The sequence below is a fragment of the Palaemon carinicauda genome, chromosome 6, assembly GCF_036898095.1.
Source record: "Palaemon carinicauda isolate YSFRI2023 chromosome 6, ASM3689809v2, whole genome shotgun sequence".
Lineage (NCBI taxonomy): Eukaryota > Metazoa > Arthropoda > Malacostraca > Decapoda > Palaemonidae > Palaemon > Palaemon carinicauda.
Genome location: NC_090730.1, coordinates 119,551,284 through 119,568,079, shown reverse-complemented (window position 1 = coordinate 119,568,079; position 16,796 = coordinate 119,551,284). Strand labels below are relative to the sequence as shown.

The window sequence follows — 16,796 nt, the reverse complement described above, 5'->3', positions numbered from 1 at the left end:
CACGAGATACCTAAAATGCACCAACAGGAGACTTGGATAGATCTGCAAAGGTCATTTGGTTTCCATCTACTTTCTGGACCAAGGCCATTCCATCTATGACACAGGCATTGTTTTCTGATATTGATTCTGCTGGTGCTAAACCTTTCAAATGATATTCTAGAGAAGCTTTCACCAGTTTCCTAAAGGTACCTTCTGATGTGGCAAGGGCCCATGGAACAAGTCCCAAGTGATGTTTTAAGACCACACTCATGTCATGTTGATCTTAACAGCTGACACCCAATATGGGGAGATGTCTTAGCAAACTCAAAGGGCAATCTGTTAGTATCACTAATAGAAAATGAAGATTTGTTCCGTAACTGGAATGTAAACCACGCTATTTAATAGGGGTATTACTTTCGGGGTAGCTGAAATGACGAGCCATTAATTTTTAACGAGGGTTAACTACCCACACCGGTAGTTAGCGGGGGATAGGGAGGGTAGCTTTCTACCCCCCCCCCCCCTCTCACACACCTGTGCTGAGTTCACTTTGCCTAGAGAAGACTTCCCGGGGGATAGGGCTGGCGGGCAAGTTTGATTATAGTTAGGAAAAATACAAATTATCTACGAGTTTGCTACCACTCCCCCTCACACACACCTGTGATTGAGCTCACTTTGCTTTTGGCTCGGATGGTGAACGGATGTTGCCGCTCTTCGTCCTCGCCGAATATTGGCAGCCATTAACGACTTTTGTTTTTTCTTTTTCTCTTAGTGTGTGTTTGTGTGAAGTTGACTTGTGCGACCATGCGCAACTGCCCTGAACTCTCCGGCCGCCCTTGTAGAACATATATATCGGCGGTCGAGACTGATCCTCACGGCCTTTGTCCTTCTTGCAGAGGTCAACGGTGCGATAGTGTTAACGTATAGTGAGTGTAGGGAGTGGTCTTCCTTCCAGTGGGAGAGGTTTTCGCGACGGCGGAAGAAGTCCAAGCGGGATATTTCTCCTTCAAAGGTTGCTTTGAAGGAAGAAAAGCCCAAGTCCTCTTCTTCCATCGCCCAACCCTCCTCCGAAGCTCCTACTCGTTCGGTCTCTTACGAGAGACCGTCGAGTAGTAGCGTAGACCAAGTTATTACCGACCAACCCCGGTTCTCGAGAGATGATGTTGCTTCCCCCTAGCGAAGCAGCCCCACCTCTCCCCCCGGGTGAGGCCTTGTCACTAACTTCCCTCTTACAGATATGGTCTTCTTTGGAGCTCATGGGTTTGCCCTCCAAGGAGGCCCTGCTGCAGTTCATCCACATGGGTGCTTCTGTCAAGCAATCATCGTCGCAGTCAGGTAGATCCCCTGGCTCTTGTGGAAGTTGTTGTGTCAGAGGTGTCTTATGCGACGTCATCCATCTCCTCTGCCACTCCAGACTCTACAGCTGTTGCTGCCGACTTAGTTTCCCCCGTTCCTGACCATCCTCAGAGGGGGAAACTAAGTTCAACGTCGGTCTCTCCTGCTAGTGTTTCTTTCCTTCGGGGGAGTTCACTTATAGAGACTCCTCTTCGGAGGACTGCTATCGGTCAGCTTGCTGATCCAACGGCCCCCAGAGGGCGCATCCGTCGAGAAGCTCGCCTTCCTCTTCGCCTTAGAGGTCTCTCTTCACCAGCGGTGAAGAGGCGCCTATTTGGTTCAACGTCATCACTGCAGTCCCCCACAGGAGCCCCATCTATTAGACCTTCATACATCAACCATCACTGCACCTGCAACCAGTCTTGTGACATCGGTCCTGGATCTCTCTGCAGACCATTTGCGATATCCTTCGGTGGATGCTCATCCTTACAAAGGACATGCCGTCTGTCCATCCTCCAGACCTGCCGACCTTCCATCACCATTCCTAACACCAGTAGAGCCCACTATAGCTCCACCAAAGTGCGCAGCTGCGTGCAATAACACTATAGCTCGCCCTGCGTGCCATCTGCCTACGCTCCCAGACCTTCAGCGCTCACCAGCAGCTCGTCACTTTACAGCGCTTCGGCGCACGCCTCAACCTGCTCGCCCTCACAGACGGCAGCAGCCTCATGCGTTTGCATGCCAACTTTCGCCTACACGTCAGCGCTCTCCTGCGCGCCGCGCGCCCACGATCACCTGCGCACCCTGCACGCACACACCCAGGGTTGCCCACGCACCAGCACACCACGGCGTGCTTACGCTCTCCTGTGTGCCCACGATCTGCGCGTCAGCGCCCTCCTCCGCCTACGCACCCTGCGCCCACGCGCCCACGATCTCCTAAGCGCCAGCTCCCACCTGCGCGCCAGCACTCTCCTGTGCGCCAATACTCTACTATGCAACAGCACCCTCCCACGTGCCAGCGCTCTCCTGCGCGCCAACATCTGCGCCCTTCACCGCCCGCGCGCCAGCCAGCGTGCCATCAAATACCTGCATGCCATCATTCTCCAGCGCACAAGTCTGTAGGTGAGACGGCAACCACGTTGCAGCCCTCACCTACGCGCCAACTTTCACTGGCGCACCAGCGCTCGCCTGAACACTCGCACTCACCTGCGCGCTGCGCCAACTATCTCCCCCGCACACGCACAGAGATGCGCGCGCGCCACCATGTACCCGCGTGCCAACACACATTCGCGTTCCCGCCAAGATTCTGCTGCGCGCCCGCTCGCCAGCATTCTCCCACGGGCGAGCGCCAATATTCTCTCGCACACGAGCGCCAATATTCTCCCGTGCGCGAGCGCCAATATTCTCCCGCGCGCGAGCGCCAATATTCTCCCGCGCGCGAGCGCCAATATTCTCCCGCGCGCGAGCGCCAATATTCTCCCGCGCGCGAGCGCCAATATTCTCCCGCGCGCAAGCACCAATATTCTCCCGCACGTAAGCACCAATATTCTCCTGTGCGCGAACACCAATATTCTCCCTCGCGCGAGCACCAATATTCTCCCGCACGTAAGCACCAATATTCTCCTGTGCGCGAACACCAATATTCTCCCTCGCGCGAGCACCAATATTCTCCCTCGCGCGAACACCAATATTCTCCCGCGTGCGAGCACGCGCACTAACAGGCACGAGCGCAGATTCGTCATCTAGCAAGGTCGCCATCGCCTCAATCCCCTCCACGCAAACGCATACCAGCGCGCACTCTGGAGAAGGGAAACACAATCAAGCAGAGGGGTTCAGGATCCCTAAACTGCCTTCTAAGGCGGACCCACCTATTACAGTGAAGGAACCTTCAGTCCCTTTCCCTTCAGGGGATTTGTCTGACATTGCATTCGTCAGCCAGCAGCCCTGGTTCAGTGCCTTAGTCATAGATGTAACACAGGCATTCAAGCCTGTCCTATCTGATCGCTCATCAGAGCAACCTATAGCTCTAGACCTAAGGCACGGAACCATGGCTTCCTCTACCCTTTGAAGAGGAAAAGAGGAATTTCTGACGCGGTCACTCTCATGAGGGCGAAGCTGACTCCATGCAGACCATCGAGACAAGTTCTTCCTGTTTCTCAGAGAGACACTCCATTCCTTGTCGGATGAAGACCTCCCGTCACCAAGGGAACCGCGCGAGGAGAGACGCTCTTCCATCGCACCAATGGAGGAAACCTTTCTTCACTTGGAGAGTTCCCCGCAATCTGAGACTAGGAGTCCAAAGACCAAAACACTGCCCAAGTCCTCCACTAGGGCTAGAATGGAGACAGCCAGCCACTCAGGGAATGTCCGCGACTCACCCCAAGAAGAGCCTTTGGGGATAGAAGGAGACTTCGCTGCTAGTCCTACAACAGAAGCAGACCAACAAGAGTTAGAGCGTGCATTCTGGCAGGTTCTGACTCTAATGAGGGTTCTCAATGGATTTTCCGACCCAGAGATACCCCCTCGAGAGGGCAAAGACACGGTCTTAGAACGCGTCTTTGGTACTCAGAAACCCTCGAAGACCAGTGCAGCCCTGCCCTGGTCTCAAGGGGTGAAGAGTACCAGGGACAAGATCTCCCAATAGCTCTCTAAGTTTTCCTCCTCCAACCGTGCCGGTACCACGAACAAGCTCCTCCCACCTTCTCGCGTACAGCAGAGGAGGCACTTTGAGATCCTGGAGGAACCCAATTCAGCTCTTCCTCTTCACCACTCTTTGGAAGAGCTAACCAGGGGAGTCCCTCTTGAGAGACTCTCCAACCAGCAGGTCTTGTTCTCGGCAACCAAGATCCTTAATCAGGAAAAGGTCACTAAGTATGCTAAGCAAGCTACTTCGTGGCTGGACATATGGTTAGGGACCTTGGGTATCCTGATACGATCCAAGGATTTTTCTAAGGAACGTACCAGGAAAGCTATGGAAACCTTCTTACTCTCAGGCACTTGGACGATCGAGTTTCTTGCCCACCAAGTCTCGAACTTGTGGGCAAACACCATCTTGAAACGTCGAGAAGCAGTATCTGAGAGGTTCCACCAGAAGGTCCCTAGAATCGAGATAAACAGGCTCAGACATTCCTCCTTAGAGGGAGCCCATCTATTTGAGCCTAAGGATGTGGAACTTGCTGCTAAGTGGTGGAGGGAAGTCTCATCAAGACTCCCTCCTCCATAGGGCTTTATCATCTAATCCCTATAAACTTCCAGCACCCCAGCAGTCCCATCCAATCAAGACCGCAACGACGACGAAAACAGCAGTGAAGATAGTGGTGTCTAAGCCCTTTCTTGTCAAGGACAGGAAAGGCAAAAAGTCTTCCAGGGGAGGAAAGAATCCTAGAGGGAGCAGCCGAGGCCGCAAACGCTAGGATAGGCATTCCCCCTGCGTTTCCACCAGTGGGGGGATGCCTATAAAGATGCTCGGACAGGTGGAAGCAACTCGGCGCCGATTCCTGGACAATCTCCGTGATCCGTCTAGGATATCGCGTCCCGTTCATAACATCTCTACCTCCTCTGATCTGGAATCCAGTGTCATTAGACTCCCTTGGCTTGGGATTGGCAAGGGGGCAAGCCCTTCGGGGCAGAAGTCCAGACCCTGTTGAAGAAGGGCGCTCTCCAAGAGTTCCTCGACGGATCCCCAGTCTTCTTCAGTCAACTCTTTCTTGTAAGAAAGGCGTCTGGAGGCTGGAGACCAGTCATCGACCTCTCAGCCCTGAACAAGTTTGTCAAACAAACTCCGTTCAGCATGGAGACGGCAGACATAGTCAGACTAGCAGTAAGACCCCAAGACTTCATGTGTACACTGGACCTTAAGGACGCTTACTTCCAGATCCCAGTCCATCCGTCTTCAAGGAAGGTCTTAAGATTCAGCCTAGACAACAGAAATTACCAGTTCAAGGTGCTGTGCTTTGGTCTTTCCACAGCACCATAAGTTTTCATTAGAGTATTTACCCTAGTGTCATCTTGGGCACACAGGATTGGTATCCGTCTCCTCCGTTATCTGGACGACTGGCTAATCCTGGCAGACTCGGTGTCAACCCTTCTCCAACACGAGACAAACTTCTGAGACTTTGCCAGGATCTGGGGATCATGGTAAATCTTGAGAAATCTTCTCTGCTTCCTACTCAGAGACTGGTATACTTAGACACCAATCTTCAAAAAGCCTTCCCATCAGCCAACATGATAACAAGGCTGAGAAAGATCGCAAGACCTTTCTCAGACGAGAAGAACTTCCAGCCCAATCGTGGTTACGTCTCCTCGGTCACCTATCATCGCTGGCCCGTCTAGTTCCCAATGGTCGCCTCAGGATGTGATCCCTCCAGTGGCAACTCAGTCCCGGTGGAATCAAGCTCACGACTCCCCGGACATCCAGATCCCAATGGGATCAGCGGAACTGGCAGACCTCCAGTGGTGGGTGACAGACGAGAATCTACGAAAGGGGGTGGACCTTCTTGTCCTCCCCCGCAGATTTGATGCTGTTCTCAGACGCCTCAAAAAAAAAAAGGGTGGGGGGGGGCCCATGTGCTGCACCACAACCTCAGGCCTCTGGTCAGAGTCAGAAAAGTACCTCCACATAAATCTCCTAGAGATGAAGGCTGTCTTTCTGGCCCTTCAACAGTTCCTGGCAGGCCACTCTGTGGTGGTGATGAGCAACAACACCACAGTAGTGGCTTACATCAACAAGCAAAGAGATACTTTTTGCAGCAACTATCCCATCTAGCAGTAGAGGTACTGAGATGGGCCAAAATCCACTCAATACCACTATCGGCACGCTTCATTCCCGGCAAGAGGAATGTGCTCGCCGACAACCTAAGCAGAGCATCTCAGATAGTGAGTACTGAGTGGTCTTTGGATCATCTAGTAGCCAACAAAGTTCTGACTTTGTGGGGTTCTCCGACTGTGGACCTCTTTGCAACGGCCCTGAAATTCAGGCTCCCGCTGTCTTGTTCCCCAGTCCCTGACCCCAAGGCTCTCGGGCAAGATGCTTTCCAACAACGATGGGACAACATTGACGTTTACTCCTTTCCCCTGTTCTGTCTGATGAGGAGGGTACTCAACAAGACCAGAACATCGGTCAATCTTTCAATGACCCTCATAGCTCCGCTATGGTATCACGCAGAGTGGTTTTCGAACCTTCTGCAACTCCTAACGGAGCCTCCAAGGGAACTCCCTCCACGACACAATCTACTCAAACAACCACATGGCAACATATTCCACAAAGCCGTAGCTTCGCTACGACTTCACGCCTGGAGACTATTCAGCATCTCCTCTCTCAGAGAGGATTTTCGCAACAAGTTGCGATTAGGATGTCTGGATACCTGCGTAAGTCATCAGCAGCAGTCTACCAGGCAAAGTGGAAAGTCTTCTGTGGTTGGTGTCGTGGAAGGGGTATCTCTCCACTCGATGCCACTATTCCAGCAATAGCGTAGTTCCTCGTTTATTTGCGTGAAGAAATGCGCCTATCAGTCTTGGCAGTGAAAGGCTATCGCTCAGCCTTAAACCACGCCTTCAGACTGAAAGAAATGGACATTTCTTCATCGCTAGAACTTTCCTTACTCATACAGAGTTATGAACTTACCTGCCCCCAGTCAGAAGTGAGACCTCCCCTATGGAACGTGGTTCGAGTTCTCATGTCTGTTAAGAGACTGCCCTATGAACCATTATGCCAGGCAACAGATCGCCATCTGACTTGGAAGACGGTGTTCCTGCTAGCTTTGTTTTCGGCCAAATGAGTCGGTGAACTTCATGGTCTCTCATATGACATTGCCCACTCAAGGGGATGGGGAGAAGTAACGTTCAGCTTCGTCCCTGAGTTTATTGCTAAGACTCAGAACCCGGGAGTAGCAGATCCTTCATTCGACTCCTTCCGGATTTCTAGTCTCCGTACTGTAACAGATGACCCAGACCATCTCTTACTCTGCCCAGTGAGGAGTTTGAGGCTGTATCTTAAGAGAACAGCTGCAGCCCGTCCTCGTGTGCCTCCACTATTCGTCAGCACAGGAAGGACCAAGAGGATGGACACCAAGAACCATCTCACCGTGAATTCGCAGGGTCATAGACCATGCACTGAATCCAGACCCTATCCAGACCCTCCTCCGTCACGTCACCCCAGAGCTCATGATGTCAGGGGCATAGCTACATCCCTGGCATTCAAGAGAAACTCCTCAGTGATGCAGGTTCTTCAAGCTGGGGTGTGGAAACGTCAAACTACGTTCACATTCCACTACCTGCAAGATGTGACCCACAGGAGACTCGATACGTTCTCTATTGGTCCTGTGGTGGCTGCACAACAGCTAGTTTAAAACTTCAAGCTTCTTATTGGACAAGTAGCAAAAGGTTGAGAGCATTTTTACCTGGTTTTATTCTGCATGAATGAAAAGGTTTGACTGGCCCTTATTCTTTTCTTCATTCCCCCCTCTCTTGGGGAAAGCAGCATCCTGGGTTCTCTGCTTAGCTGACCTCAAACCACTGCAGGTAAACCTTGCTCCCTTGTGTACCTAGTATTAAGATTAATACTGTTGCGTCCCCATACCCTGACGAGGTGGTGTTGGGAAAGTCCTGGTGCACAGGTTTTCCTTCTAAGGAACTCGGAATAACTTTAGCTGGACAGTCACACTTCTACATACCTCAACACACAGCTTGCGTAGGCCGCGAACCTTGTGTAGCAAGGTTTTAGTGAGGCGCAGGGACTCTTTATTCCTTGAGTGCTGACACACTCAATAAGGGGCCCCCGGGTAAAAGCCAAAAGCCAGATTGGCTGGGACGTCCACCCTTCCTAATGGGTGTGTCACCCCTATTAAATAGTGTGGTTGTATTCCAGTTACAGAACAAAGGACAAATTCGTAGATATACTGTAGTAATTTGTATTTTTCCTAACTATACAAACCTTAGCTATTCAAGCAAACGTACCCGCCAGCCCTATCCCCCTTGAAGTCTTACCTCCAAAAAAAGTGAGCTCAATCACAGTTGTGTGAGGGGGAGTGGTAGAAAGTTACTCCTCCCTACCTCCCGCTAACTAGCGGTGTGGGTAGTTAACCCTCGTTAATAATTAATGGCTTGTCATTTCCGCTCCGCCGAAAGTAATGCCCCTATTAAATAGGTAAGGTTTTTCTAGTTGGGAAAAATACAAATTATCTACGAATTTGTCATATTGGGGTTCTAAATACAGGTGAGCCTGTAATAATGATAATAATAATAATAATGATGATGATGGTTAATAATTGTGTGAGTTATTTATTTGTGGCACGCTTTAAAGAAAATGGAAATAATTTCATGGTATATTCTTACAAATTCATGCTTTAAAGAAAATGGAAACAATTTCATGGTATACTCTTACAAAGTCACATTTTACTCTGATTACTTAACGAAAGCACATCTTATATAGTTTTCCCAATTTTGTTTTTAGCACCTGACCCTTTTTGTAAATATTAGACAAAAAATTGAGTTCTTTCAATTTCCATAATCTAGATTATAAATTAATCTCGGGACATTTTATTCAAACATGTATAGGTTAGAACAAGATAATTAGTATTGAAAATATCTTTTCGTGTAATTTACTCGGGTTCCGCTAGTACATACATACATATACCAAAGGCACTTCCCCCAATTTTGGGGGGTAGCCGACATCAACAAAGAAACAAAACAAAAAGGGGACCTCTACTCTCTACGTTCCTTCAGCCTAACCAGGGACTCAACCGAGTTCAGCTGGTACTGCTAGGGCGCCACAGCCCAACCTCCCACATTATCCACCACAGATGAAGCTTCATAATGCTGAATCCCCTACTGCTGCTACCTCCGCGGTCATCTAAGGCACCGGAGGAATCAGCAGGGCCTACCGGAACTGCGTCACAATCGCAGACTATCTTTGTCTTTGTCTCGTAGGATTTTTATACAGGAGAGGGGGTTCCCAGCCCCCTCGTCCCGTCCCTTTTAGTCGCCTCTTACGACACGCAGGGATAATGTTGGCGCTATTCTAATTTTTATTCTAATGATAATGATAATAATTAATAATAAAAATTTATAATAATAATTGATAATAATAATTTATAATAATAATTATAATTTTAATAATAATAATAATGATAATAATAATAGTAATAATAATTAACATTAATAATAATAATGATTATACTAATAATAATAATAATAATAATTATAATTGTAATAATAATAATGATTATAATAATAATAATAATTATAATAATAATAATAATAATTAATGATACTGATAATGATTAGTAATAATAATAATATATAATAATAATGATAAATTAATAATAATGATAATGATAATAATAATAATAATAATAATATGGATAACTCCAAATTCAGTGCTGACTTTTGATTTTTTTTTACAATACTATTGATTGTAAACCTGCCCTCCCTATAACATCATCCATCTTTTACAGCATGAGCTGTATGGTATTCTGACTGCCATTGAAATAACAGTTATTATGAATAAGGGTGATTTTACCATATTTAGTGATGCAAAGATGTCTTGCAGGCATAGACTTTTTTTTAATCAAACTAACCCTTTGGTTTTTTGATAGACTCATATCTTCCCTTACTGACCCACCTCCTCTGTGGCATGCGTGTATGATTCGTTGCAATGAACAGAATTTTGATGATAAAATCTATTATTTCAATACTTGTCTTTAAGTCACATTTTCCCACCCCCATCCCCCTTTCAGTAATTTCAGAAGGTTAGCAGTAGTTGTAGAGGTTAGGTCTTCTGCAACTTCAATAAGAATGATGCTGTTAGTTAGGGGACACTAGCAGGGTCTATCTGCCTTTTGATAGAGGTCGATCATACACTAGATAGGAGCTCGAAGGTGAAGAATGGATAGTAGAGGGAAAGAGATTATCTTTTTTATTTTGTAATAGCTTTCACCTGCATGATGAAGGTTTTAGCACTGTGACATGCTGTTCAAGTATTGAAATGATAAATTTCCTCATTGAAATACACTTTTCCTGCGACCTTGAAGACGGGCCCAGATTGTTTCATTTGTTCCAAATATAATTCATTAATAAAAAGCTTTTCAAATAAGTTTTTATTTGACAAATTTTGCATCATTGTGATGCTGTCTACAGTTACACCAAACAAAAGAAGCTTTAGCAGTTTCTACAAGAAAATGTTAGGTATCTTGAGTTGTCAATTGTTAAAAGTACCTACTGTATTTAAAACCAGTGAAAGTAATTTGATTTAAATTTGTGGGTAATTTTACATGAATGACTATTCTCATTAGCCTTAACAAAGTGACACAAGTTTGAATACAGTACATATGTTGCCTAACTTTATACGTGATTAACTGCAGACATTTTTGTGCTTAACTAGGGATTAGCTTTGATGCTAGTTAATCTTGTGGGATGAATACTGTAGACAAAAATTGGATTTTAAATGATTGTACTACAGTATTCGTATATAAAGTTAATTTTAGTTTATTTTCCATGTAATTCCATGGTTTACTAAATTAGGGTCATTTTTATCTCAAGTGAAGAGCATGTTGAAAGTACCCTTTTGTAGTGTTAAGTTTTAAGTATGATGTTCACTAAATTTTTGTAAAATTGTAATTGTTGTTCTCTTTTCCTTTGCAGCCTAAATAATCAAGGTTTTGTCATCTATCATCAGTAGCCACATTTGACCTTAGCATTGGCTTAAATCTCAAAGTAAAGTGGTTTTTAAAAGAGTTCTTTTGATCTGTCAGCATTGATACTATTATAATGGATACAGAAAGATCTCCCACATCTTGGGGTGATGTGCGACTTGTAGTTCTTGGTGATTCAATAGTTGGAGGTTTAAGCTTCAAAGAAATCCCTATAGAGGATCGACCTAAATTGCGAGCCAGGGCTTTCAAAGGAGCTCGTCTTCATAAATTGCTACCAATGGTTGAAACAGAAATTACAAGGTTCAATCCAGACATACTTGTTTTATGTGTTGGGCGTAGTGATTTAACCCATTTAGGTTGTCAACATTTTCCAAATGCTGATCATCAACATCATGTATGTACTATCAGCTATGATTTTAATATTAAAATAGCTGCAACAGAAATATTTCAGCATTGGCACTCCTGGCTATCCAAATATAATTGTAGAGTTTTAATTGCTCTGTCATATCCCATTGACTTTCAGGAGTATAATTACAGAAAGCTTCAGCATTGCTCTGAATGCATGGATGAGTACAATGAAAATGGTAAGAGAGATATTATGGATGAGAAGATCAAGGAATGGGGGAAATTGTTGACAGAACAAGATGTACCTGTGATGTATCTGGATGATGTTTTAGAAAAAATCAACCCAAATTACATGGATACTGATTCGGTTATAGAAGAAAGTTGCCGTGCTCTCGTAGATGGTATGAAACCAAGTCCAAAATTTGCCAAGAATTTTTATGATGTTATACGAGAAGCAACCGAAAAGTTCTTCCCAGATTTTATGCCGTCAGAAAATGATACTGTAGAAATTAAGACTGAGGTTTGTGATGATGATTCATCTCCAAGAGACAATCAAGATGATGTCAATGGAGATGATCCTCCTGTGGTTCCCCCTCCAAAAAAGAAACCAAAACCTGCATTCAGATTTTAATGTAAAAGAACAGAGATATTTTTTTATTGTTTTTGTTTATGATAAAGAATAGCAAAATTTATGTAGTTTTTCCTACTGTATTTTTGGTACTGAGTTAGTTGCACTAAAACCATTGGCTTTGATATGTAAGGCATTATTGGTTGCTTTGTAGGTACAGTATTGCAAATATTGCTGTATGTCTTTTTTTTTCTTTTATTACTTGGATGACATACTTATAATAATGTATAAGTGTACATTTGGCTGTTAAACTTGTTGCGTAGGGGTAGCAATGTCAGTATACCTCATGCAATGCAAGATAGGCATTACAGAATGATCATTGCAGTGTTCTTTTTCACTAGCTTTTAACAAGTATTTTTCATTATTAAGAGAAGTGTCTTCATTTACATAGGTGAGAGGAATAACCATCATCTTATACATGTTCAAAGAAAGCATTTTCCTGCCCTTCATATACGTATGTCCTGGACCAATAATACAGGAGGTGTTATACCCCAAATTCAGAACTCCAGTCCAATCCTTATGCATAGGGATATCTAATGATTGCTCATGCCCTGCAAAACTATTAGTAATTCTAAGTTCTGCTGCCCCTGGAAAGGAAACATTCAGTTGGAAGTTGGCCTTAAATGAGAATTAGTTGTATAAAATGAAATGATCCACCAAGCCATGGGGTTTTGACAATCATGTGGACTATATTTTTTAGAAGTATCAGAAAATTGCGTTGACCGTGAGCTAAGTTCGTGTACTGTACAGCATTTAGAATGAACTTGGAGAAATCACCAATTCCATTGTCTTCAGAGTGAAGAACTATTTTTCTGATAAAGTCTCATGAACTCCGACCTCTCTCACCTTTTCAAGGTTATTGCTGGTTTTGTTTTGAAAACATATCCATATTCCTGGCTCTAGCATACTAAGAGTGTCTTGAGGAAGTACAAGAAGAGTACAAACTCATGAATCATTTATATTTTATGTAATCTGGTATTTCAGATAAGGCCATAAAGTGATTTGACACTCTCAATTGCAGAAGGAGCACTATTGTAGGATGACATCCTATACTATCTTTGGCTAGTCATTCCTGAGCTGAGATTTTCAAATCATTGTTCTGGTTAAACTACCTTACAATTATTATACCATAGTCCTTAGTCATAAGTATGATGCATAAAATGTCTTAAGAATTATTGCAAGAAGAAGTGATAATCATGATATGAATGTGTCCATATCAGGAGTAGTATTTTATCTCATGGGAGCTTCTTCATTGCTCATCATTTAGGTTATTTAATGCTAAAAGGATCAAAACAAATTTTGCCATATTTAATTTAGCAACTGTATCAACCTTTACCTTTCAAAAATATTTCCTTCAATTACTCGTTGTTCAGCTAGTAGCTATCCATTGCCCTGGCGACAAACAATTTTAATTGTAAAGAAATTATGTTGTGCCATGTCTCAGGATTTTGCCAGTATTTGAAAGCAAATTCTATTATCTATTTAAATGAATTATGTTTTTTTAATCAATCTCCAATGGACAAGAACCATATACAATGATGAAGAGCTGCATGTCATCTTTCGCATAAGCAAAAGCTCATCATAAAAACTTCAAATAACCTTCATAATATAATGAATACAGTCCTCAGTCATCTGGAAAGGATCATCTTCTAACCCCCTTGGCATGAGTTGTTTCTCCCCTTGCATTTTTAGTTGCTTTAGGCAATTACTAACACAATGAAGTGAATAGTGGTGTTTCCTTACAGTTGACACTTATCCAAAGGGATGTCATTATCATAAATTTTTTCACTATTTTCCTTTAAGGGATTAAACACAAAATTAAATCTCTCCATGCACTTACGTCCAATATTCTTTGTTTGAACTCCTACTAGGTCAAGGTGTTCATCTGTGTCCTCTTTTCCCTGGGTTTCTTGAGTCTTCTAACTGGTCTTCATCTTGCTACTTTTTTATCTATTTTTCTAACCCTGTTCTTCATTATGTAATGCAATGTGTCTGTAATAGAGTCTCATTCTTTGAGTCCTATATTAGTTTTCCACTGTGTGGATATGACATACCTCTCCCTCCTCATTATTTCCTAATACAGTACAATCTTTTCACATGCCCTGGCCATGAATCTTGTCATTCTATAGTCGCGTGTTTTTAAAATCTTAAGGAAGACTCAAGGCTTTATTTCAAGAATGGTTATCATTACATCATTCAGGGTAGGATACCAAAGGCAAGACTAGATATTTACAGATTTAAACAATCGTGAGATTTTTTTTTTCAAAATTGGAAATTTTGTAAATATCACTATAGTCATAATACATGCTTTTCATATTGTCTTAGTTACTCACTGATGTTTGAGATTAAACTGAATAAGATAAATAAGCTCAAAGCTTGAAGCCCATTACTATCAAGACACTGCTGGTTAAGGTTGTATTAAAGAATGGTGCTGGCTGGTCATATTCATCATCATCACCACCACTATAAACAGCTAGCCAAGGCATCTTGATTTTCCTTTGAATTAAAACTAGGTTTCATTATTTATATGAACTTGAAACATACTTTCCTTCTAGAAATGTTTCTTTTGAAAGAGTTTTAGCAGCAGCTCAATGGCATTCCAAGTTTGTTTTTGCTAAACATTATGTGAAAGAATCCTGGTTAGCTTATCAAGGTTGCTAGTCTCTTGGTCCCATAATGGCTGGCGGGCCGTGGTCTAATTAATTTTTAGTTCAGTTTGTTTATAACTTATCTACGAGTTATGAGGTTTTAATTTGATAATTGATTTGCAATCAATCGAAAGTCTTTTATATCAAGAAGTATCATCTAGAGACAATCTAAAGTTTGGTATTTTGAATAACTTTTGTAAACCATCTGGAGTCTGTATTCCAAATTGTACAATATCTTAAGAGGGTTTGTTAAAAGTAATCTAGACCCTTGGAATATTGCTTTTACTTGAAATTATCCTATCTCTTAACTTACTGGTGTCCAGCCTCCAGTAGAGCGCGAGAGTCAGCAATATGAACATCAAAGTAGGTTCATAGAAATAAACAGAATTTTCATTATAAAATTTATTGTTACTGTATTCACCTGATGTTCATATACATGGCCACCCCACTGACACCTGGTGGCAAAAAGATAAGGATGATTTGGACTTTTAAACTGAGGGGACACAAGAGAATCTGGTGTATTAGTTCCAGGCTTATTACTTTTAGAATGTTTCATTCCTTGGAGGGAAAGAAAATGGGAAATTTTGAAATCAAATTTTTTTTTTCGGTAAATATCAATTTGATTAAGCTTCCAGATAAGAAGTGATTTTTATCATTCACTTTAAAGTTATGCTGTGGCCTAGGAACCTTTTTGTGTTCTGTACAATACAGCATATCTGATATCCTTCCCAGATAAATTTTGCCTACAAAATTCTTGCCATTGACTAATAGTTACACAAGAAAGCTAAGGAAAAATAATATTGTAATGAATTATGAAAAATTTCTTATTGCATTTGGAAATATTTAAATTTGTTTTATAACATGAGAATTATAGTAAATGATACAAAGTTTTTATGGAGGGAGGTATGAAATTAGGATGCATTTTATTCATGATAATGCCCTTCATGTGGGTCTTTGGAAAAGGCAGTTCCTTTGAAGTTGTTTATTGTATTGGCAAGGTTTTTTTTTTTTGCAAATGAAAAATTATATCTTTCTTAGAATATTTTTGTTCTTCTCATCAGTAGTGCCATGTTATGATAATGAATATGATGGTAGCCTGAAACTTTTAAAATGTGAATTTACTATAAGATTTACTGTTAAATTGATAGATTCACTTTGTTTAATAATATAAGTTTTGTTATAAAATCCTCAAGGTATGTGCAGCAGCCAGTATCCAAAAATAGAGCTAGCTAAAATGTTTAAGTTTTACTTTTGAAAACCTTTTCATTATTTGTAAATTTACATTTTCAGTATAAAACATAACATTTTAAGATTTTGTTTCTCTTGAATTCTTGTATTTTTGTATGCTGTAAGATGTTTTCAGTTCACTTTTGCAAACATTGAGTTGGCATCATAAAGTAGAATAAAGGACAACCAGTAAATGTTTCTTTTTATTCTAGCCTTTCTTTATTACTTTGTATCACCATTACCTTTTCAACAATATACAGCATATGCTTTTTGTCAGTAATGAAAATAAGTGTTTCGTGCAGACCATATGGTTACAATACAAGTCTTATGGAGAAGATCCCTGAGGTTGCTAAACTAATATCTTCAGAATAAAGCAATGCATTCCTTCAAAATGTCAAAGCGTAGTTTTCTAACTTATACTTAATTTTTGGAAAAGAATAAACCAAATAATGTGCTCAATTGATAAAAACCGACTGAAGGTTAACTGGATATTTAGTTATAGGAGTATTTTTTGCAGAAAGTAAATTAGAACAGAGAACCAACACTTCTTTTATCTTCCAAGTCTTTGTTTATCAAGGAAAGGTTTAGAAAGTTATACTTGGCAGTTTTCAATTACCTCCTTTTTACACTTTGTAACTAGGAGCAATTGGCAAAGAGATTTTTGTATCTAGTGATTTATTATTATTTTTTTTTATAAACAAAACACCACTCCAATTTATATGAACTTATTAGTGCGGTCTGTAGCTCCATGGACAGACATTAAAAGAACCTTTACTGTGTGAGGTACCATTCTGGGCATTGGTAATAATTGTAGTGTTTGCGAAGGAAGCTAAACCTTTGAAAGTTTCTGAAAATTTTTAATTTTGTGATTTTATTTTTTCTTCATTTATAAATATCTTTGGATGGTATTTATTGTGTTAGTGATTTGTGCATAATTACAGTACAGTATCTAAAATTCCTAAGGCGCTATTGCGTATTTATCATCAA

General features: G+C 42.2%; 1 protein-coding gene across 4 annotated transcripts in view; it reads left to right on the top strand.

The window, feature by feature from the left end:
• LOC137642632 (histidine protein methyltransferase 1 homolog) overlaps window positions 1-16,796 on the top strand; it is a 232,482-nt gene that overhangs the window by 123,584 nt on the left and 92,102 nt on the right. For 2 of the 4 annotated variants that reach the window (XM_068375374.1, XM_068375373.1), the window contains exon 3: window positions 10,951-16,003. The exons of the other annotated variants lie outside the window; for them this stretch is intronic. In XM_068375374.1, coding sequence (XP_068231475.1) covers window positions 11,077-11,937 — 861 coding nt within the window. In that variant the 5' untranslated portion in view covers window positions 10,951-11,076 and the 3' untranslated portion in view covers window positions 11,938-16,003. Of the gene's footprint in view, window positions 1-10,950; window positions 16,004-16,796 lie in introns of those variants that run through there. 4 annotated transcript variants of the gene reach the window in all.